Genomic DNA, 25,602 nt, shown 5'->3' with positions numbered 1-25,602 from the left:
GGTCACTAGATAAAGCTAAATATATAGAAGTATTTCCAAACACAAACAACAACTAGAAAATGAAATTATAATGACATCAAATACAAGAAATAAACGTAACAAGAAATGTGTAAAACTTCTACCCAGAAAATGAGAAGACACTACTAAAATTAAAGATCTAAGTAATTGGAAGGATATATAATGCTCAAGGACTGGAAGGATGTCAGTTCTTCACAAATTGATTTATAGCACAACCTGTGAACTCACTAGAAATGCAAATTCTTGGGCCCCAACCCAGACCTACTGAATCTAAAACTGTATTTTAACAAGTCCTTCCTGTGATTCTGATACATGCTACAGTTTGAGAACCACTGATCTATAGATTCAACGCAATTTCAATGCAATCAAATAACTTACTTCTTTTTTCTGAGTAAATGAAACATGATTTTATTTTAGAAAGACTTTCTAAACAAGGACTGGATGTAAAGGTATTTTCTGCCTAATTCTTAGAAAAATAAAATAAAATTATCTGATTACTCCAACTACATTTACTATAAAATTACATCAGTTTTCAGTTTAATTACACTACAAGGTAATTTTTATAATATTCATAGTGCTGTTTCTGAAATACAGAAGGCACATATATGATTTGTATGCATTCATAACAATACTTACAGTATTAAGTAAAGCATCATATACAGCATTCACAAATTTAGCGTTAATCCCAGAGTCTTCAATGGTATTAAATGAGGCATTCACATCTCTCTGCAAATCCAATTAAATAGTTAAGTGTATATAACATTTTAAGGACTATTCTTAGTAATATTGAACCATAATTTTTCCTTCATAATTTCTATTTTTTATTCTGATGATAAAAGAAATATGGTTAGAGCAAAATTGCTGAAAATAAAAATAATGTTTAAGGATTATTTTAATAACTTTCTTTTTAAAATGGGAAGTATGGAGTCAAACATTAACACTACTACAAATAAAAACTATTTTAAGATATCACTCATGCTATTTATTTATTTATGATACACATGATTTCAGAAATCAATAAATATATATGTTTATTTAAACATTGCTTACATCAATACTGGGTAGCAAACAAGGTAAATTTATCATATATTTTTTGGAAATTTCAAAACTGAAGGTGAACAAAAAATGTGTTTGATGTATTATTACCTTAAATGCAGCATTTAGTTCTGGGAAAGAATCAAACGTTGTTAAATAAAAATCATGTACTGCTTTCCAATCTCCTGATGACTTAACTTTTTCTATATCATCCCTAAAATGAGATTATAGACATATTATTCAGATAAAATAGCATTATGTCTTTACAAATAAATGTCATCAAACATAATCTGAAATATTGAAACCAAATACAGAAATATATACCAATTAGTTAATGTATAGTATATTAATTTCTAATTCTTAATTGAATTAAGATATTAATCCTGCTCCGAATTTACCATTTATCTGCTTTTAAAAAGTTCATTCTTGACATGCATTTTTCAACTATCTCTCTCCTTTCTTTCACAGTCAAACTTCTTGAGAGGATTTTGTTTTCATTCTCTCCACTTTTTCATTCTCAATTTACTCCTTCAAGTATCTCTTAGGATTTTTTGTGTGGTGACATAGTTCTTCTGTGTTACACATGAGATGAAACCTAGTTTTTGAAACGTTCACATTCTCTTATTTTATCACCACCTTTATCTCCTTTTGCTCATTTTGACTAATTTTCTCTTACTTAATGTTTCAGTTCTTTTGCTGCAACCTGTTTACCCCTTACCTGTTATACAAACAAAATATTTGTTTCTACTTTCTACTTGAGACATAGAAGATGCCTTTTGTTCACTCTTTGCTAATGGCTTCATAATGATCCACAAGTTCAATTAATTCCTCACACAATGATATTAAATCTGCTGGCATCAGATGACTACATGTATACATATAATGATGAGGTGAAACTTACTGAAACTCTTTCATAGTTTTGGGCTGGATAGGAATGGTAGATTCTGGAAGGACTGGGGCCTTCATTTCAGATGAAAATGCATCTATAGAGATGCGCTGTTTTTGTCTAACATCGAGACAAATAGGTGGTAGGTCTCTCACTGTGAAGTATAAAAAAAGCATTTAGTGTAACTAATCAGAAAACTTTCCAAATCATAAACTGCCAGGCTAGTTTAATATGAACAAAAAACAAATGAATTACTGCATATTGCAATCACTTTGGTATCACGTAACAGAAAAACCTACCATAGTGAGGGGCACTTTCCTGGATTGTCCTCTCTCCCATCTACAAAAGACACTAGGCTGTACATTACATTATGTATATTTAACATAGTTTCTGCCTTTTCTCCCTCCCACCTAGAAGTTGTCTGTAAATGTAAGACAGTGTTTCTTTTCCCTTCTACCTTCCCCAATGTTGTCTTTTGGGGATTATTGCAGTGAGGCTCAATGTGTTAAATATTTTAGCTTCTTGAATATATGTAAATTATTTACGTTGTCTGTAATGTTATTGGAGTTTTAGCACTTTTATTATATTTGGCACTTTTAACTTGCAGGAAATTTTAATGTATTTTTGCAAATATTTGCCAGTTCATTGTTTACCTTTCTGTTGCATGTATAATCTTTTAATTGTAAAGTAAAACAAATACAGAAATATCTCACAAAATAAACATATGGCTTAATGAATTATTACAAGGCAAACACCTCTGAAACCACCACCTAGTCAAGAAATAGGATATTACCTCCACCCCCCCACCAGAAGCCCCTTTATCTCAATCAAAACCTCCTTTCTCACAAAAGTAACCATTACCCTGACTGTATAGTTATTATTTCCTTGTGTTTCTGTATAGGTTATTTGCCTAGTTGTGTATACATAGATTGCACACTTTAGTCTTGCTTTTTTTTTTTTAATTTTATATGTCTTTTAAGTCCCTGTTAATCTACAGCTTTCCCCCTCTATCCTTTCTTTTCCTAACAATTTATCTGTGAAAGAATCCGGGCCATTTGGTAAAGTTTCCTAGAGTCTGGATAGTGTTCATTGCACACTCATGGTGCAGATCAATAAACTTCTCTGTTCTCTGTATTCAAGCAAATGGGCTGTTGATTCCCACAGCCTTGATCAAACTCAGTTTTTGGCAAGACTTTAGGTGGTGCGGTGTTTGTTTGTCAGTAGTCATGTGTCTGGTTGTCTAGACGTCTTTTTGAGATGTTACTAGCCACTGAGGCCCAATACTTAGACTAATTAAGTCACTGGGAGTTTGTACAATGACAACAATATAATATCACATCTTTTTCATTAATTTGAATATTTTTCAATTATTTGGTTACCAAGCAGAACAATTCACATAGGAAGGGCAAGATAGATGCTTGATTCTTTTACTTGCCAGTTTTCAAGATAATAAAAAGATTTTCTATCTTTCTCTGAAGGTATTTTTTTAAATACTGGTATGAATTTATGGATTTAAACATATTTGATAGGTTTCCACCCATTACATTTTTAAAATCCATACTAAAGGTCAAATTATCCCATTTTTGGCTAGAGAGATCCAGAGTCCTTTTGACATATTTCTAGCCATCTTTGATAGTTTGTTGCTATCTGGTGTGATAAAATACTCTAGTATATTCTAGTATATTTTATTGCCCCAGACCTGGAATAAGCCATCTCTCCAACAAGCTTTAGTTATTTTAATGGGAAATATTATCTAACAATCACAACAATCTCATTGATGGGCATGCTCACTGCTACTGGGTTGGTCATTGTTTCTAGACCTTTTCAGTAGAAAGAATTAAGAAGTATCATTCCAATTAAAATTCAGAACTAGAGAATTTTTACTTAACCTCTTCTGACATCTCTCTAACTGCTTTCTTCCACTCCAAGAATCCTAATTCTTAAGGACCCTAGGGATGCATGAATTAGAATATCTCATAATTACTCATTTTTCTTTATCTCATACTCCATATAACAGTGTCAGAATAACAATATTAATGACAAACACCAATGTAATTACTAAAAGCAAATTAAACATCTTGTGAATACATTCTCTTCATTTTACCTCTGCTTTTTTAATGGCTGTACTACACCTACATTGTCAGATTATGTAGCCATTAACATATTTTTTCTTTTTTAACCTTAAGTCTCATTTCTTCAAGTAACTATACTTTCTCACCATCATCCCTTATGTCAAGGTCTCTCTAGTCATTTTGATTGTCTGAAACTCATTTATCTACATTTCTTAGGAAGAGCTCATGGGAAAAGTATTCTTGCATGTTGATAATAGTTGTGAATTTCATGCTTGATAGTCAGGCTGGGTATAAAATTCTTAGTTCACATTTCTTTCCTTAAATATCTCTATTGACAGAAAGCATTGTTGCTGCAAAGTCTGATATAATCTAATTTTCTTTCTCATATAGGTCACATGTTCTTTTTGCCTAGACACCCAAAGGATCTTTTTTTTCCCCTTTAAATTTTAGTAAATTTATTGGAATATGTCTTGGTGTTGGTTGCATTGGGTTGACAGTCTCTATAATTCAATGGGTCCTTCAGTGCACAGTAGTTTTAAATGTCTTTTAATTTCAGGAAATTTTCCTTGAATTACAGGTTTTTAGTATATATTCTGTTCCCTTGCATCTATTTTTTCATATATTGGGTCTTTACCTTGTTCCACTTATCCATATGTTGGATAATCTTTTTTTATTTCAATTTTAGGTACTTTTTCTCAAATTATTATTATCTTTTCATTTCTTTTAAACATTTCCTCCTTTTCATCTGCTACCTCTCTTAAGGTATCATCTGTTGCGTTTGTTTGCTTTGGTGTTTTTTCTAGTTTATTTGTTTCTAATTTTTTTTTTGTATTTCAAATTTCTTCATTCTGTCACCTCATTTCTAGTTTTTTTATGATTCTGATTTGTTCTTTCAAGTGTAATATCATTTTAAAATATTTTAACTCATTCTGAAATAGGTGGTTTTTATCTATGTTCGTTGGCATGTGTTTCTGATGTACTTTCACCATCTGAACAGAGGTATGTTATTGTTTCTTATTCTTTTTTATTACAATAAAATTTTGCAATTACACAATAGGATTTTACCTTGATCCTTTTCTAGTGCAGATTTTTATTTGTAAATACTTTTCCAAAATTTTCTGAAGGTGTATTGTTTTTATGTAGAATAACAAAAACATGGTGGCTTGCTTTCTGAGGTTTCCAGGCCCTACTTCCCTCCCTCAATTTTATTCAAGAATTCTCTTTCCTTATTATCTAGTGTCACTACCCTGCTCAGTGTTGATGCTTATCTCAGTGTGGGGCCCTGGTGTGGAAGGGGACCATGGCTACTCAGTTCTGAGAATTCAAAGGGGCCTACACTGTTTCCTTTAGACTATGGACCATATGCATTCGCCTGCTCTTGGCAGTTTCAGCATTTGTTCTCAAATCAGCCTGCTGAGCTTTTCAATGAATGCCTTTTGCTTATTTTGAAGTTGTCCAGTTCTCAGGTCCATTAAATAGTTCTGATGCTCCCTTCTGCTTTCTTCTGTTTAGAAACTAACACCCTGAAGGTCTTATGGCTTTTGGTGATATCAGCTGCTTGTGGTTAAATGATGTCCATGAGTTTCTACTTTGCTATCGTTCAGTGTGTTTTTAATCTCAGGGAGATTTAGAAAACAATGCTCGGGGGATTCTGGGAAGATGGAGGCATAGAGAGAAGTGGAAGACTTAGTCTCCCCCAGAACAATTCATAAATGAACAAAAAAACAGTAAATAACTTGGAATAGCAGCGGGGAGACAAACGTGACTGCCCACTCATAATCCACCAACCTGAATTGGGAGGAATGCCCGAGATCACAGCATAAAATCTGTAAGTAAAACTGCGGACCTCTGCTGAGAGCAGAGAGCCTAGAGCCGAGAGCCCCTCCTTCAAGGAAGCCGCACCGTGCACTCTCTCAGCCCAGCTCCAAGTGAGGTTTTAATATTAACTGCTCAATACAGACTGCAAATCCTCAACAGGCAGACAGAGGCTTTTGGTGACAACTGACCTTGGGAGAATGGGGGAACATATCTGTCTCAGGACGGGGAGCCCAGAGGATCGGGTGCTATCTCTGGCTGACGTGTGAACCTGGGAGTTTTTCTGTCCCCCACTCTCTCTCTGTGGAGAAAACCTCAGCAGTTCTCAGCCCGCAAGGCATTGCAGTAAAGATAGCCTCAGACATTCTGCATTCTGAAACAACCTGAGAGCGTGCCGTGGCATGGCCCGGTGGCCCAGGGCTTCCCTTGAGGGATGGCATGCACTGGTGACGTAGCACGGCATTCCCTCGACTGAGCTCCTGGAGGATCGCGGCTGGGAGGGGGGACCTGCTCGGAGAACCCAGGGGCGTTACGCCAAGTTCGGTGATTTGTGAAGCAGCAAGAGAGAGGGTCTGGGGCTGAACTGAAATGAACGCTTAGACTCCTGCGGTGGCCTTGAATCTCCTGGAACCTGGGGGATTTGAACATTAAAACTGCCCTTCCTCCCTGGCCACCCGTACACACGCCCCACATTCAGGGCGGACGGCTCCAGCAACACACCCAAACTGAGTTCTCCAACTGAACCCACAAGAATCATTTCCCCACACACCACGGGAACAAGGTTGTGAACTGACTTGAGGGATATAGGTGACTCACAGATGCCATCTGCCGGTTAGAGAAAATGTACATCACCAAACTATGCCTCTGAAAAATTAGATCGATATCCTTTTTTTTGTTACAACTTGAAAGAACCCTATCAACCAAAGCAAATGCCAAAAGGCCAAAAACAACAGAAAATCTTAATGCATATGATAAAACCAGACGATATGGAGAATCCAACTCCAAACACACAAATCAAGATTTCAGAAGAAACACTCTACCTCGCACAATTAATCAAAGAACTACAATCAAGGAACGAAAACATGGCAAAGGATTTAAAGGACATCAAGAAGACCATGGCCCAGGATATAAGTGACATAAAGAAGACCCTAGAAGAGCATAAAGAAGACACTGCAAGAGTAAATAAAAAAATAGAAGATCTTATGGAAATAAAAGAAACTGTTGGCCAAATTAAAAAGACTCTGGATATTCACAATACAAGACTAGAGGAAGCCGAACAACATCTCAGTGTCCTAGAAGCCCACAGAACAGAAAATGAAAGAACAAAAGAAAGAATGGAGAAAAAAATAAAGAAAATCGAAACATGTCTCAGGGATACGATAGATAAAATAAAACGTCCAAATTCAAGACTCATTGGTGTCCCAGAAGGGGAAGAGAAGGGTAAAGGTCTAGAAAGAGTATTCAAAGAAATTGTTGGGGAAAACTTCCCCAACCTTCTACACAATATAAATACACAAAGCATAAATGCCCAGTGAATTCCAAATAGAATAAATCCAAATAAACCCACTCCAAGACATATTCTGATCAGACTGTCAAATACTGAAGAGAAGGAGCAAGTTCTGAAAGCAGCAAGAGAAAAGCAATTCACCACATACAAAGGAAACAACATAAGACTAAGTAGTGACTACTCAGCAGCCACCATGGAGGTGAGAAGGCAGTGGCATGACATATTTAAAATTCTGAGAGAGAAAAATTTCCAACCAAGAATACTTTATCCAGCAAAACTCTCCTTCAAATTTGAGGGAGAGCTTAAATTTTTCACAGACAAACAAATGCTGAGAGACTTTGCCTATGAAAGACCTGCCCTACTTCATATTTTAAAGGGAGTCCTACCAACAGAGAGACAAAGAAAGGAGAAAGAGATATAGAGAATTTTAACAGACATATATAGTACCTTACATCCCAAATCACCAGGACACTCATTTTTCTCTAGTGATCACAGATCTTTCTCGAGAAGGGACCATAAGCTGGGACATAAAACAAGCCTCAAGAAATAGAAAAAAAAAAAAAAATTGAATATACTCAAAGCACATTCTCCAACCACAATGGAATACAAATAGAAGTCAATAATTTCTGAACTGTAACTCCACTATTTACTTCCTACATGATAAAAAATACACAAACTCTAAGGACAAATCAGTGGTTTTGAACTCAGTTTAAAACATGTAATTTTAGACAACTATATAAAGGTGGGGGAATGAAGGAGTATAGGAACATAGTTTATGTGCCCTACCGAAGTGATGGTGGTATCAAAGAAAAACAAGACTGATAGGGATTTAAGAGGTTAATTTTAAGCCCCACAGCAAACACAAAGAAATTATCAGAGAATATAACCATAGAGATGAAAAGTAGAGTTTGGGTTAAGAGAAATGGGGGAAGGGGCAATGGGGAGTTAAGAAATCAGTGTAGGGTTGCTGTTTGAGGTGAAGGGAAATTTCTAGTAATGGATGGTGGGAAAGCATTACAACATTCTAAATGTGATTAATTCCACTAATGGAAGGCTAGGGAGGGGATGGAATGGGAAGATTTAGGCTGCGTATATGTTTCCACAACTGAAGAAAGAAAAAAAAAAAAAAAAAAAAGACAGTCTAACTAGATGACAATTGAATGCCAAGGATGAACTTGGATGGGATTGGAGGATAGAGGACAGGTGCCTCAAAGGGACACAGCTGAGACATAAGGTTAAGGAAATACAGAATGTAAGCTTTGTATCATTGTTGAATCTATTGTACTTCTTAGCTATGTTTAATGGGATTGCATAAAAGAATGTTCTTGTTCATGGGAAGTATATACATGAATTATAGTGTATGTTCAAGGATGTGTGCAGCTAACTCTCATATGTTCAGAAGACAGAGCAATAGGTGATGGAAGATAGATAGGGAGGGAGGGAGGAAAAGAAATAGAGATGTGACAGCATGTTAAAGTTGGTGGATTGAGCTATCAGGGGAGGGGGTCAGGGTATGATGGAATTCCGTGTATGGGGCTAGTATTGTTTTTGCAACTATTCATGTAACTTTGAATTTATTTCAAAATAAAAAATGAAATAAAATTAAAAATTAAAAAATTAAATAAAATAAAATACAATGCTGCTTCTGCTGCTATCTTCCAAGATTCTGTTATTTATCTTTATTTTTATGTCTGAAAACAGATAAATATTTAACTAATATAATACTTATAGCTTATTTTGTTTAGCTAATTTCAGTCTTTTCCTTTATTAGTTCATTATTTTTTATGATCAGTACATTTTCCCTCTCTAGAGATCAGATAGTCAGTCATATATCTCTTCTAATCTATGCTTTCTTCATTATAGTATTCGAGAAGCACTTAGTACATTACCTGGAAAATAGTGAATGCCCAATAAAATTTCCGGAATTTATTTTATTTTAGAAGAGAAATTTTTTTTCCTAAATGGCTAATTACATTATACCACTTAAAAGTGTGTCATTTCACATTTTTTTTATACTTCTTTTGTCATATATTAAATGATTTTATAACTAGAGTCTATTATTGAGATAGGTATGATTCTACTGACCTGCCTGTTATTGCACTCGTATTATGCTATTTTGGTCACAACAGTTGAATAATATCTGGTAGGGCAATGGGCTTGGGTGGTAGCTTGGAATGGAGTGGTAGTAGTGGATCTGATGGGAAATGGCTGGATTTGTGGTATATTCTGAATATGGAGTTGACAGAACATGTTGGAAATTATGTTGAGAGAAAGGAAAACTGACATGATTTGCTAAGAGAAAGATAGGAGCAAAGATAACTCCAATAATTTAGCCTAAACAACTGAGTAAATGACGGTGTCATTCACTGAAATGGAGAACACTAGAGAAGGAGTAAGATTCCCTTTTTGTGGGGTGGGGTGGGAAAGGGAATTAAGAGTTTTCATTGGTCATGTTAAATATAAGATACTTAGTACACATCCAAGTGCAGATTTTGAGTAGATAACTGAATATATGAATATGGAGTGCAGGGGGAAGTGTATAGGTTTATAGCTTATGGAAGGTAGTAAAGTCATGGGACTAATGAGATCCCTAAGGAATGAGTGTAAATAAAGAAGTCTGAGAGCTGAGCTCTGGGAACTGAGCCCAGGGCTTCTGACATTGAAAGATGAATGCTTTCAAAGATAAGATGCAGTATTCTCATAGTTGTTATTTTCTAAATGGTACTTTCCACTTTTTATCTCAGAAATTAAGAAAGCTATTTTAAAAATTTCTAGGTCATATGCTTAAATTTTCATTATTAATTCTAGTTTTTGGCATTGTAGTCAAGCAATGTAGACTTTACAATTCCTCATGTGGGTAACTTACTGAAAATTACTTTGTCTATATTTTGTAAATTTTGTATAAAACAAATACTATATTCTATTTTAAAGGTACAAAATTACTTACCTATAGCAGACACCATACTTAATGATGAAATTTTACAGGTACTCACATTTAAATAAGGATCGAGACAGACAACACACAAAAAAACCTACTATCAGCACTTTTATTCAAAAATGTACTGGAGGTTCTAGTGAGTGCAAAGTATGAAAAAGATACTAAACACATAGGAATTAGAAAGGAAGAAATAAATCTGCCATTTCCAGGTGATTTTACTATAAACAGAAAATCCAAAAGAATCTATAGACAAAAAATTAGAAAGAATAGATGAGTTTACCAAGGTGGATGGATTAAAAAAATCAATATAATAACCATATTTCTAAATACCAATGACAATACCAGAAAATTTAATTAAAAGAAGACATTTTCAAAACAATAAAATATTAGGTACCAAGGAATAAATTGCAAAATTTCTATAGAGAAAACAATGGTGCTTTGTTGACCTAAGTAATAGAAAGATAAATCATGTTTATGGCTAGGGACACTGAATACCATGTCAATTTTCCCCAAACCGATCCACAGATTGAATGCAATTCGATAAAAATCTCAGCAGCATTTTGGAACTTGATAAACTGATTTTAAAAGTTAAATGGAACATCCAAAGGGACAAGAATAGCCAAGGCATTATAAAGAAAAGGAGTAAGGAGGGGGATCCAGCCTTACTAGATAAGAGAACTTTTGAAGCTCTAGCAACCAAGACAGTGTTTTACTGAAACAGGACTGGAGAAACAGATGAACATAAAAAAGAGCCTCAAATCATACCCATACATATTTGAAACTTCAATATATGAAATACATGGCAGATCACTGGAAAAAAGGGAGAATCTGAAAATTTGGTTGACCATGTGGGGGAAAAATGACGTTGGATCCCTATCTCACTCCTCAATGTCAAAAGCAAAACTATAGGAACAAATTCTTCTAACATTGGGATAGAGAAAGGTTTCTTTAAAAGAAATTTAAAATCACCACTATAAAATAAAAGAACGATTTTTTTTACTATGTTAAAATTAAAATCTTCTTGATCCTTAAATAAAACAAGAAGTTAAATTGGGAGAGAATATTTGAAACATATATATATACAAAGGATTAATATCAAGAATATACAGATATTTCCTAGAAATCAGTAAGAAAAAGACAAATAATCCAAAAGAAAAATATACAAGAGAACCAAAGAGCCATTTTAGTAAAGAGGCAACACATACACACCTGAAGAAATGTTCAGTTTCATTAGTGATTAAGGAAATGCAAATAAAGAACACAATGAGATACAACTTTATACCCATTTGACTGCCAAGAATTAAGACGTGACAATTCCAAATGTTAGAGAGGAAGCCGATCAATAGGATACTTCATGTATTGCTGGTAGGAGTATAAACTGGTACAAAAAGCCTGAAAACAGGTTGGCATTGTCTTAGAAATTTGAATATTCATACACCCTACTTCCGGGCATCTTTAATCCTAAACAAATACCCAAGAGAAATTTTGCATCAGTACATCAGGAAATGTTAACAACAGTACTGTTTCAATAGGAAAAAATCTAAAAATAACCCAACTATCCATTAAGCAGAGAATTGACAAATACATTGTGGTATTTTTATGCAATGAAATACTACACAACCATTAGTGCAAATAAACTATAGTTAAAAATAACAATCTGGATAGGTCTTAGCAAAATAATTTAATTTTGAATGAAAAAAAGTAAATCCAAAACAGATTATATTCAGTATAATGATGTCCTTTTAATAATGCTACAAAATCAAATAAAACAGAACTATAAGCTTTTAAGACATACATACATGTAAGTTAAAACTACATGAAAAAGAAAGCAAGGAAATGATCAATACAAGATTTAGAATAGTGATTATCTGGGATTAAGGAAGAGCATATATGTTGGTCTACTACTGTCAATGTTTGTCCTAGAACTCATGTTTTAGGTACTGAGGTCATGAGTGTTAAGTTAAATTATATTATGTTACATTAAATATTATTATATTATATATTATTATTATGTTATATTATTTATTATACTGCATCTAACACTATTTCCTTTCCTAGCTTATCCTATCCTTAAAATAAAGCAATCATAGGGCCATACACAGACCAATGAGGGGAGTCACAACAGAATTAGAATTAATCATATTTTGTACAGCCAAGGATCCAAAAAAATTTTCCAGAATATCTAGTTATCATTCTTAATATTTTAAACTAAAGTTTTCATTTTGAGATAGTTGAAGATTCGCATGCAGTTGTAAAAAAATAATAGAGACACTGTGTATCTTTACCAAGTTTCCCCCATCTTGCAAATTATAGTATAATATCACAACTGGATTATTGACATTAATATAGTTGAGATAAAGAATATTTCCATCACAAGGATCTCATGTTGCCCTTATGTGGCCAGACCCACTTCCCTCCTACCTTTATGTCCCCTAACCCCTGGCAACCACTAATCTGTTCCCTATTTCTATAATTTGGTCATTTAAAGAATGTTATACAAATGCAATCAAACATATGTGACCTTTTTGGATTGGCTTTTTTCACTAAGCCTAATTCTCTGGTGAGTCATCTAGGTTGTTGCGTATATCAATAATGTGTTCCTTTTATTGCTGAGTAGCACTCCATGGCTTTGAATAAACTTTTCTATAAACAATCACGTACAGGTTTTTATCTTGAAACTAAATTTCTATTTCTCTGGGATAAATGTCTAGAAGTGCAATTTCTGGGTTTTATGGTAGTTACATGCTTAGTTTTTTAAGAATCTGCCAAACTATTTTTCAGAGTGGCTGTACCACTTATATCCCCACGAGTAACATATGAGTAATCCAGTTTCGCAATTTCCTCAACAGCATTTGGTGGTCACTATTTTTTTACTTATTTTTTATTCTGATGGGTGTATAGTGGTATCTCATTGTGTTTTAATTTGGATTTCCCTAAAGACTAATGGTTTTGAACATCTTTTCAGGTGCTTATTTGCCATCTGTATAACCTCTTCAGTGAAACATCTCATGTCTTTTGTTCATGTTCTATTTGGATTGCTTGAGTTTTGAGAGTTCTTTATGCATTCTAGAAAGCAGAATATCTGTTGTTGTATATGTGGTTTGAAAATATCTTCTCCTACTCTGTAGCTTGTCTTTTTAACCCCTTAACAAGGCCTTCATGGAACAAAAGTTTTTAATTTTGATGAAGTCGAATTTATCAATTTTTCCTTTCATGGACTGTGTTTGGTGTCAAGTCTAAGAACTCTTTCCTAATCCTAGATATTTCTCTTATGATTTTTTCCCCCAAAGTTTTATAATTTTACATTTAAGTCAGTGATCCCTTTTTAATTAATTTTTGTATATGGTATGAGATTTGAATTGATGCTTGTTCTTCTAATTAATCTTGGCCTATAGATGTTCAATTATTCCAGTATCATTTGTTAAGAAGACTTTCCTCCATTGAATTGCTTTTGAACATTTGTCAATTTCAGTTGGGCACTTTTGTATTGGTCTATTTCTGGGATCTCTGTTCTTTTGATCTCTGTATCTATTCCTCCACTAATACTACAGTCTCAATTACTGAACTTCTATAATAAATTTTGAAAATAAAGTAGATTGATTTCTCCCACTTTATTTTTCTTTTTCAAAACTGTTTGGCATGGAGGATTTTTGGCACAGTAAACAGTATGTGAATGATGTTGTCACATCAGTGTTCACTGCCACCACCTGGGCAGGATGTTAAATCTCTCAAAATAAGCACATGGTATTTCTTTAAGCATTCATTGTGCCCACTAAATGCCTGCCACACCTCCTCATGCCTCTTATTGTCTTATTTTTACATATTTTTCTAAATAGATGGATATATATATATATATGCTACATAGAAAATAGAACTTTTATTTTGTCGCCTAAGGAATATGGTAACAAGATCACATTTTTTAAAAATATGGTGATCATATTTTTTATGTACCAGCTGGTTCCTAGAAAGGTCAGGATGATTTTTCTTTCTCCACAACTGAATTTTAACAATGTGGATCATTCAGGCTCCATTAGTATATATTAAATACCCCTTCTGTGATGACCCATCACCAAATTGTGAACAGTTTTTCAAGTGTTATCAACCTTTGTCTTGGATCCTTTTAACTCATGAGGAAGAACTTGAGGGATTGAGAAGCCCCAAAAGTATTTCTAAAAATAATTTCTGATGGAAGCCAAAACAAAACAAAGATCTTTACAGTATTAAGCTTATTTTCCTATGTTAAATACATAATTACATCAAAATACTAACAGTCCACCTAAGCATGTTATTAATTATAAATTTCTCAGACTATCAATGAATGGGGCTTATAAAGCTGAATATCTGTCTGAACATTTTGTCCCAATCAAAGTTCAACAACTCTGAGACCGCAAAACTAGTTTTATACGATAATGGCTATTTTGTGATGATAAAAATGTTGTTCATGTTTTTCTGTAGCACGGGGCCCAAGTATGCTTTATAAAGAAAATAGAAAGCTGCAGCAAAAAACAAAACAAAACTGTTTTGTTATTCTAGTTCTCTGTCATACACATTTTAGAATACTGTTGCCTATATATACAAATAGAAATTGCTGGGATTTTGATAGGGATTATATTAAACTTGCATAAAAAGTGAGGAAAATTGGTATCTTTACTATGTTAAGTCTTCCAACCAATGGACATGATGTGTCTCTCCATTTATGTATATCTTCTTTGATTTCTTTCATGAGCACTACAGAATTTTCAGCACATAAATCCTTTAATGTTTCTTAGATTTACACTTACATATTTTATTCTTTATTGAGAGTTTGTAAATGGTATGAATTTTAAATTTTAGTGACCATATATTCACAGCTAGCAGAAAGAAATAAAATGAATTTTTCTATGTTTATGTTTGTACATTTATCTTGTATCCTGCAACCTTACTGATCTCATTTACAGGTTCTACAAATTTTTTAAGACTTCTTGGCATGTTTTTACATAAATAATCATTTCATCAGCAAATAGAGACAGTCTTATTTCTTACTTTCTGGTCTACATCTTTTTATTTCCTTTTTCTTTTCTTATTGTACTAGCTAGTATTTCCAGCACTGTGTTAAATAAGTGTGGTGAGAGCAAACTGTGTTAAATGAGTGGTGAGTGTTAAATAAGAGTGGTGAGAGCCTTCTTTTCTTCCTGATTTGAGGGAGTGAAAGCATTCAGTCTTTTACCATTAAGGAAAATATTACCTGTACTTTTTTTTTTTTTTTTTTTTTTTTTTTGCAGATTAAGAAAGAAACCTTCTATTCCTAGTTGTCTGAGAGCTTAGTATAAATGGGTGTTGAGTTTTGCCAAATACTTTCTCTCAGAATGGATTGATACTATCATGTGATTTTTTAAAAAATCTGTTCAATAGTAGAATCTATCAACTGATTTTCAAATACTGAATCAATCTTGTCTTCCTAGAATAAACCCAATTTGGTCATGGTGTATAATGCTTTCTACCTTTTTATCTTTACTGAATTTTATTTGCTAATATTTAAGGACATTTGCATCTATATTCATGAGGGAAACTGGTCCCTAATTTTCTTTTTTTTTTTTTTTTTTTACTATCTTTGGTTTTGGTATCAGAGTAATACAAGCTTTACAAAAAGAGTTGGTAAGTGCTCCATCCTAATCTATTTCCTGGAAGAGACTGTTTAGAACTACTATTAATTTTTTTTCATTTTGAAATAAATTCAAAGTTATGGGAACAGTTGCAAAAACAATACTGACCCCATACAAAGAATTCCATCATACCCTGACCCCCCTCCCCCAATAGCTCAATCCACCAACTTTAACATGCTGTCACATTGCTATTTCTTTCCCTCTCTCCCTCCTCCCTCCCTCCCTCCCTATCATCCATCATCTATTGCTCTGTCTTCTGAACATATGAAGGCTAGCTGCACACATCCTTGAACATACACTAAAATTCATGTATACACTTCCCATGAACAAGAACATTCTTTTGTGCAATCCCATTAAGCGCAGCTAAGAAGTACAAGAGATTCAACAATGATACAAAGCTTACATTCTATATTTCCTTTACCTTATGTCTCAACTGTGTCCCTTTGAGGCACCTGTCCTCTATCCTCCAATCCCATCCAAGTTCATCCTTGGCATTCAATCATCATCTATTCAGACTTTTTTTTTTCAGTTGTGGAAACATATATACAGCCTAAATCTTCCCATTCCACCCCCTCCCTAGCCTTCCATTAGTGGAATTAATTACATTTAGAATGTTGCAATGCTCTTTCCCACCATCCATTATTAGAAATTTCCCTTCACCTCAAACAGCAACCCTACACTCATTTCTTAACTCCCCATTGCTCCTTCCTCCATTTCTCTTAACCCAAACTCTACTTTTCATCCCTATGGTTATATTCTCTGACAATTTCTTTTGTTTGCTGTGGGGGATAAAATTAACCTCTTAAATCTGTATCAATCTTGCTTTTCTTTGATACCACCTTCACTTCAATAGGACACATAAACTATGTTCCTATACTCCTCCATTTCCCCACCTTTATATAGTTGTCTAAAATTACATATTTTACATTGAGTTCAAAACCACTGATTTGTCCTTAGAGTTTGTGTATTTTATATCATGTAGGAAGTAAATAGTGGAGTTACAGTTCAAAAATTATTGACTTCTATTTGTATTACATTGTGGTTGGACAATGTACTTTCAGTATATTCAATATATATATATATATTTTAATTTTCTTGAGGCTTGTTTTATGTCCCAGCTTATGGTCCCTTCTCGAGAAAGATCTGTGATCACTAGAGAAAAATGCGTGTTCTGGTGCTTTGGGATGTAAGGTACTATATATGTCTGTTAAAATTCTCTGTATCTCTTTCTCCTTTCTGTTGTTTCTCTGTTGGTAGGGCTCCCTTTAGAATCTGAAGTAGGGCAGGTCTTTTATTGGCAAAGTCTCTCAGCATTTGTTTGTCTGTGAAAAATTTAAGCTCTCTCTCAAATATGAAGGAGAGTTTTGCTGGATGAAGTATTCTTGGTTGGAAATTTTTCTCTCTCAGAATTTGAAATATGTCGTGCCACTGCCTTCTCACCTCCATGGTGGCCTCTGAGTAGTCATTAATTAGTCTTATGTTGTTTCCTTTGTATGTGGTGAATTGCTTTTCTCTTGCTGCTTTCAGAACTTGCTCCTTCTCTTCAGTATTTGACAGTCTGATCAGAATATGTCTTGGAGTGGGTTTATTTGGATTTATTCTATTTGGAGTTCGCTGGGCATTTATGCTTTGTGTATTTATATTGTGTAGAAGGTTGGGGAAGTTTTCCCCAACAATTTCTTTGAATACTCTTTCTAGACCTTTCTTCTAGACCCTTCTATTCTCCTTCTGGGATACCAATGAGTCTTAAGTTCGGACGTTTTATTTTATGTATCGTATCCTGAGATCCATTTCGATTTTTTCGATTTTTTTCTCCATTCTTTCTTTTGTTCTTTCATTTTCTGTTCTGTGGACTTCTAGGACACTGAGATGTTGTTCAGCTTCCTCTAGTCTTGTACTGTGAATATCCAGAGTCTTTTTAATTTGGCCAACAGTTTCTTTTATTTCCATAAGATCTTCTATTTTTTTATTTACTCTTGCAGTGTCTTCTTTATGCTCTTCTAGGGTCTTCTTTATGTCACTCATATCCTGGGCCATGGTCTTCTTGATGTCCTTTAAATCCTTTGCCATGTTTTCATTCCTCGATTGTATTTCTTTGATTAATTCTGTTAGGTACTTTGTTTCTTCTGATAACTTGATTTGTGTGTTTGGAGTTGGATTCTCCATGTCATCCGGTTTTATCATATGCATTGAGATTTTCTTTTGTTTTTGGTCTCTTGGCATTTGCTCTGCTTGACAGGGTTCTTTCAAGTTGTAAAAAAAAACCTATCTAATTTTTCAGAAACACAGTTTGGCGACGTACACTTTCTCTAACTAACCAGCAGATGGCATCTGTGAGTCACCTATACCTCTCAAGTCAGTTCTCCACCTTGTCCCTGCGGTGTGTGGGGAAATGATTCTTGTAGGGTCCAGCCGGAGAACTCAGCCCGGGTGTGTTGCTGGAGCCGTCAACCCTGAATACGGGGCGCTGGTACAGGTGGCCAGGGAGGAAGGAAAGCCTCAATATTCAAATTCCCCCGGTTCCCGGAGATTCAAGGCCACCGCAAGAGTCCAAGCCTTCATTTCATTTCAGCCCCAGACCCTCTCTTTCACTGTCCCACAAAGCACTGGACTTGGTGTAGCGTCCCTGGGTTCTCCGAGCGGGTCCCCTGACCAGCTGCGATCCTCCAGGACCTCTGCCGAGGGAATGCCGTGCTACATCACCTGTGCACGCTGTCCCTCAAGGGAAGCCCTGGGCCGCCGGGTCATGCCGGCTCGCTTTCAGCCTGATGCAAAAATGGCCGAACAGGGCGTCTCCACACCCCTCTCCTTGCACAGTTCTTCCTTCCCAGCTCCAGGACAACTGGCGGGGCTCTGGGCTGTGGTCACAGCCCCAGGCAGGAGTTTATCCAGCCCTCTGGGGAGCCAGCTGAGAGCCGCAGGGTTTCTTTCCGCTTCTGGCTCTCCCCTTTTTTCCCCCGGCCCCAGGAATATCTGCAGCAGGCTATCTTCCAGGCCAGACATCAAGAGGCCGGCCCAGCCACATCTTGCTGTGTTTTACTGCGTGGTTCCCACAATCGCAGCTGCAGCCGCTCCTGGGTTTTTCCTTTTTTTTTTTATTGAACGAGCCCGTCGGTCTCCAGATGCCAAACCCTGGCTTCCCCAGATCTCTGTGCAGCTGCGGGACTTCCAGCCAGCTTACTCACTCGTTTCAGAATGCAGACTCCCGGTTTCACCAAGTATACAGCCCCTGGGAACTAGCAGATCTCGTCCAGCTGGCGCATCGCTGTAACCAGTATTCTGGGTCACTCTCTGGTCCTTATCTAGTGTTTTTCACGGAGGTGTACCTTTGTCCTGTCTCACCTAGCCGCCATTTTAGTTTCTCCCCTAGAACTAGTATTAATTTTTCTTTGAATGTTTTGTAGATTTTTCCTGTGAAGCCATCTGAACCTGGAGATTTATTTTCCGGGAGTCATTAAACTCTGAATTTTATACCCTTAGTAGATACAGGATTATTCACAGTGTCCATTTCACATGGGGTGAGTTGTATTGATTTATGTTTTTTGAGGAACTGGTCCATTTCATCTAAGTTGTCAAATTTATGGGTGCAGAGCTGTTTACAATATTCCCTTATTAACTCTGATATTTATAGAGTCTGTTGTGATATTCCGTTTCATTTGTAAGCCTGTTAATTTTTGTCTTTTTTTGTTGTTGTCAGTCTTTCTAGAAGTTTGTCAATTTTATTGATATTTTCAAAGAACCATTTCTTTGTTTCATTTATTTTTTCTATTATTTTTCACTTTTAGATTTCACTGATCTTTATTCATGACTTTTTATTTTCCTTCTTTTTCTTGCTTTGGGTTTATTTTACTCTTCATTTTTTTTAGGTTCTTGAGATGGAAGCTTAGACTTGTAACTTTCCCTCTTTTCTAATGCATGAATTTAGTGCTATAAATTTCTCCCTCACCATTACTTTAGCAGCATCCTCCAAGTTTTGACATGTTTCATCTTCTTTCAGTTCTGATAATTTCTTATCTCCTCTTTGACCCATATGTTATTTAAAAGTGTGTTCTTCAGTTTCCAAGTGTTTGGAGACTCCCCCTCCTGTCATCTTTCTATTATTGATTTCTAATTTGAACCTACTATGGAAGGCACAGTCTATATTATTTTAATTCTTTTAAATTTTTGAGTTTGTTTTATTGCCCAGGATATGGTCTACTTTGGTATATATTCCATGGGCACTTTAAAAGAATGTGGAGGGAACAACTGCTGGGAGATATCCGTGACTGTCCACACATCATAAACCAACCTGGATTGGATGGCATGGCTGAGATGGCAGAATAAAAACTATAAGTAAAATCTGCGGAACCATACCGGGAGCCCCCCGCCCCTCATGGCAGGCTGAGCTGCAAGACTTCACTGTGGCAGAAAGCAACAGTCCCAGAGCAAGCAAATATAGCTCAGCCTAGCTCCAACTGGGGTTTTAATTAACAAATGTGGACTACTGAATACAAGCTACAAATGTAGACAAACCTCTACCAAGCAACAAAGTACCTTAAGGTTGCTCCCAGTGGAGAGGAGGTGGGGCTGACTAAAAAAAAAATTTAAAAAGTAATACACACGCTTTTAGAGACAAATTATCTTAGAGAGCCAGAAAATGCCTGTGCCCAAGGAAAGGGAGTGCAGAAGACCAGGTGCTCTCTCTGACCGATGGGCAAAACTGAGGGTATGTGGACTGGCTCTGAAAAGGGGCTTTCTTTCCCTTTTTCTCTGACTGAGACTGAGTGGCTCAGTGGAGAAAGCCTCAGATATTTTCATTTCTCAGTGCTCTGACCCAGACAGGGGTGGAGTTAACTAAGTCAGAGAGACAAAGGAGTAATTCAAATGCAGAGGATAACTCCCTAGGTGGCGTATCTTCCCTAAAAGGAAGGAGGTGGGGCCCAGCTGTACTGCCTACCCTCCCTTAAGAACTCAGATCCCAGGGTCTGGGGGAAAAACAGTCAAAACAGAAACAACCTAAGCTGAGAACTAAAGGGACCACACCTCTTTACACCAGTTGGGAATGACGGGCTGACAGGCACCACCTGCTGGGCAGGTTAGGAAGAGGACAGCAGCTAGAGGCCTCACAGGAAAGTCTGTCAATCTTCTAAGATAAACCCTCAGGGAAACCTGACACCAAATATAGCCTCCTTCTGAGACCTGAACCCATTCTGGTCTAGGAAAATCTGATTAGGGTAACCAAGAAAAACCAGATGCTCCTGGGTTTTTCCTTTTTTTTTTATTGAAAGAGCCCATTGGTCTCCAGACGCCAAACCCTGGCTTCCCCAGATCGCTGTGCAGCTGCGGGACTTCCAGCCAGCTTACTCACTCGTTTCAGAATGCAGACTCCCGGTTTCACCAAGTATACAGCCCCTGGGAACTAGCAGATCTCGTCCAGCTGGCGCATCGCTGTAACCAGTATTCTGGGTCACTCTCTGGTCCTTATCTAGTGTTTTTCATGGAGGTGTACCTTTGTCCTGTCTCACCTAGCCGCCATTTTAGTTTCTCCCCTAGAACTAGTATTAATTTTTCTTTGAATGTTTTGTAGATTTTTCCTGTGAAGCCATCTGAACCTGGAGATTTATCTTCTGGGAGTCATTAAACTCTGAATTTTATACCCTTAGTAGATACAGGATTATTCAAAGTGTCCATTTCACATGGGGTGAGTTGTGTTGGTTTACGTTTTTTGAGGAACTGGTCCATTTCATCTAAGTTGTCAAATTTATGGGTGCATTGTATTATGCTTCCTTTAATGTAACAAAGGCAATATAACAAGGCTAAATGCCTACAAAAGGGGGATATAAGAGAGGGGTATGGCACTCTTGGCATTGGTGACGTTGTCTGACTTTTATTGTACTTTAGTTTAATTCTTTCCTTTTGTTGCTTTTTATTTGTCACCTTTTTTTCTTTTTCTTTTTCTCTTGTCTCTGTACCTTCTTTGATGCTTCCTCCTTCTTTGTGGAAGAAACGGAGATATCCTTATATAATAGTGGTGATGGTGGTGAATGCATAAATACATGATTATACAGAGAACCACCGAATGTTTACTTAGGATGGTATGTATGGTATGTGAACAAAATTGCTGTTAAAAAAACGGGATGATGAAGAAAGCTTGAGGGCACTATATTGAGTGAAATGTCAGACAAGAAAGGACAAATATTCTATGGTCTCACTGATATCAACTAATTATAATATGTAAACTCACAGACATGAAATATAAGTTACCAGGATATAGAACAAGGCTAAAGAATGGGGAGCAGTCGTTTACTATGAGCAGAATATTTAACTAGGTTGAACTTAAGTGTTCGGAAATGGACAGGGCTCATGGGAACATGTTTCTGAGAATAACTAACAGTGCTGAATGGTGTGTGAATGTAGTGGAAAGGGGAAGCTTAGATCATGTATATCACCAAAAGGAAAGTTGAAGATTAAAAGATGGGAATGTATAAAACAGTGAATCATGTGGTGGACAATGTTCATGATTGACTGTACAAATATTAGAAATCTCTTTCATGAACTAGAACAAATGTATGACACTATAACTAGAAATTAGTAATAGAAGGGTGTACCAGTTTGTATACATTATGTCCCCCAGAAAAAGCCATGTTCTTTGATGCAATCTTGTGGGGCAGACATATTAGTATGATTAGGTTAGAATTATTTGATTGAGTGTTTTTCCATGGAGATGTGACTCAATCAACTGCGAGTGAAATGTTTGATCGGATAATTTCCATGGAGGTGTTGCTCCACCCATTCAGGGTGGGTCTAAGTTGAGTCACTGGAGCCATATAAATGAGCTGACGGACAGACGGAACTCAGTGCAGCTGTGAGTGATATTTTGGAGAGGGGCTACAGTCAAGAGGGTCACTCTGAAGAAAAGCACAGGAGCTGCAGATGAGAAAGCAGACTCTTGCTCCGGAGAAGGTGAGAGAGGACAAATATCCAAAGAGCAACTAAGAGTGACATTTTTGAGGAACTGCAGCCTAGAGAGGAATGTCTGGGGAGAAAGCCATTTTGAAACCAGAACTTTGGAGCAGATGCCAGCCACATGCCCTCCCAGCTAACAGAGGTCTTCCAGACACCAGTGGCCATCCTCCAGTGAAGGTAACATATTGCTGATGTGTTACGTTGGACACTTTATGGCCTTAAGACTGTAACTGTGTAACCAAATAAACCCCCCTTTTATAAAAGCCAATCCATCTCTGGTGTTTTGCATTCTGGCAGCATTAGCAAACTAGAACATGCCCCAAGAGCAATATTTTGGAGAATGCCATTTTGAAATGCAACCTGGGAGCAAGCAGATGCCAGCCATGTGCCTTCTGAGCTAACAGAGGTTTTCTGGACACCAATTGCCATCCTTCAATGAAGGTACCCTACACTCAGTGCCTTACCTTGGACACTTTATGGCCTTAAGACTGTAACCTTGTAACCAAATAAACTCCCTTTATAAAAGCCAATCCATTTCTGGTATTTTACATCCTGGCAGCATTAGCAAACCCGAAGAAGGGGTATATAGGGAAAAAATATACCTATTGCAAACTATGTACTATAGTTAGTAGTATTTTAGCATTCTTTCAACAACAGTACCAAATGTACTATACCAATACTATGAATCAATAATGGGGAGGGGCAGTTACGGGTATGGGAGGATTTGAGTTTTCTTTTTTGTTTTTATTTCTTTTCTGGAGTAATGAAAATGTTCTGAAAATTGAAAAAAAAATTAATTGTGATAATGGTGCACTGCTGTGTGATGGCACCATGGGCAACTGATTGTGCACTTTGGATAACTGTATGGTATGTGAACAATCTCAATAAAATTGAATTTAAAACAACCCCCCCCCCAAAAAAAAATAAAGAATGTGGAGGTTCTACCCATGTAAAAATGATCTGCTTATCTAGTTTCTGTTTCAACATTTAAAGAGCTTGGAAGTAATCCCTCCCATCCTCACAAGAAAAAACTGACAATCAACAGTTCTTAGACACATCAGAGAATTGAGATCACAAGGCAAACAACCACCCTGAAAACTGGAGAGTTACATAAATACAGAGAATCACAGCTTACTGGGAGCATAAAGCACTGCTGAAGCACTGGGAAGGAATACTTAAAAAGTATTTCACTAACTGCTGGAGTCTAAGCATTGTCTAGCTTGAGAGATTAAAAACTCCTGGAGGAAGGCGGGGCAAGATGGCGGAGTGGTGAGGAGCAGAATTTCGTCTCTCCCCTAGAGCAGCTGGCAATTACCCAAGAACTATATGAAACAGTGTTTTCAGGGTCTCCAGTAACCAGTCACACATTGGACGCAAGTTTGGAATTGGAGGAAAAGCTGAGATCGCAGCGAACGTTGTAAGTTCCCAGGACCAGGGGTCTGGTGCCCCTCCCCACCCAGACCTCACAGACTGTCTTGCTGCCAGCTCCCTGAAAGGGGGGGAAAAAAAAAACAAAAAACAGCAATCTGCTGAGGGCAAGAAGGAAGGCTCAACCCAGCCTCAACTACAGAATTAATTAACAAATTAATTAACTAATTTTGGGAGCTGGGGTGCTAAAGAAGGGCTGGGCTCCGAGAAGTGGGGGCACGTAAAAGCGGTCACCCATTCCCAGACTCCAAAAAAGCCATTTTTTTTTCCCCTACATTTTGTCCCTTCTGGCTTCTCACTGACCCCTTATCTTTTTCCATTTCAATAGCCCCCAGCAGGGGTGGAACTGAAGCTGTTGGAGAGTGATTATCAGACAACAGCCTAAAGCATAACTTTAAATGCTCTATTCTGACACTGACAAAACTTCCAGGCTGGGGAAAGACTTTTAAAAGAGACTCTTTTTTTTTTTCTTTTTTCTTTTTCTTGTTTTTCTTTTGTATTTTTTTTTTAATCTAAAAGTAATATATGTGGTTATTTTCTATCAGAAAGCCCAGGTTGAGGGACTGGGCTGGGCTTGGGGGGAGACAGAGTATCCACAGTGTCTTTGAGTTCCATATTCACTACTGAAGGCCTCCACCCCCATCTTTAATTGGTAACTCAGGCTGACCAAGGAATCTACCTGGAGAGGCCCCAAAGAGGAGAGGGGAGAAGGGAGTAGTGCCCCTGAGAGACAACTGGAGTTCTGAGGATTGGGAGAGTGGAGGGAGGTCCAGCTCAATGGGCAGTCCTCCTTCTGGGAACTTAGACCCCAGGGGCTGGAATTCAGATTCCTGCTTCAGTCAGCCATGCCCCCAACAGGATCAGAGTCACCAGAACTAAAGTCTACATACCTCCTTACACTGGTGGGGGAGCTGCGGGCTGCCAAGCGCCACCTGCTAGACAGGAAACGAAAAGCACCAATTCTAAAGGCCTCATAGGAGGGTCTCATTCTCAGGAAAACTCCATACCCTCCCAATGAGACCTGGGCCTCATTAGACTGGGGAAATCTGACTAGAGTCCACCATATCTGAGGAGACCCACTCACAAAAAGGTTACATAGAGGCAGAGCAAGAAACAGAAAAAACAAGAGGGGAAAAATTCTGATCAACTAAATAGAACCTAAGTTAGAGGTCTAGAATAAGTTGAACTGAATAACAGAGGCCAGAGAACAAAGCCAACCAACAAGAAAACCACTAGGTAAAAGATAGGAAACAAGCTCCAAAATAAACTAATCAAGAAAATCAGATGCCTAGACAACTTAAGATAACAAGCCATAC

At 36.8% G+C, this 25,602-nt stretch overlaps 1 protein-coding gene across 6 annotated transcripts in view; it reads right to left on the bottom strand.

The window, feature by feature from the left end:
• The window catches only part of HECTD2 (HECT domain E3 ubiquitin protein ligase 2), a 192,229-nt gene that overhangs the window by 79,420 nt on the left and 87,207 nt on the right, over window positions 1–25,602 (bottom strand). For all 6 annotated transcript variants that reach the window (XR_005211869.1, XR_005211870.1, XR_005211871.1 and 3 more), the window contains exons 3-5: window positions 1,955–2,093; window positions 1,165–1,267; window positions 655–744 (exon numbers count right to left, since the gene is read on the bottom strand). Coding sequence is in view for 3 of the 6 variants with exons in the window: in XM_037804543.1 (XP_037660471.1) it covers window positions 655–744; window positions 1,165–1,267; window positions 1,955–2,093 (332 nt within the window). In the remaining 3 variants the exon portion in view is untranslated. The remainder of the gene's footprint in view (window positions 1–654; window positions 745–1,164; window positions 1,268–1,954; window positions 2,094–25,602) is intronic.

The sequence above is a fragment of the Choloepus didactylus genome, chromosome 15 (assembly GCF_015220235.1).
Source record: "Choloepus didactylus isolate mChoDid1 chromosome 15, mChoDid1.pri, whole genome shotgun sequence".
NCBI lineage: Eukaryota > Metazoa > Chordata > Mammalia > Pilosa > Megalonychidae > Choloepus > Choloepus didactylus.
Note: the sequence above shows the minus strand (reverse complement) of the source record. Positions and strands in the feature narration are given on the sequence as shown.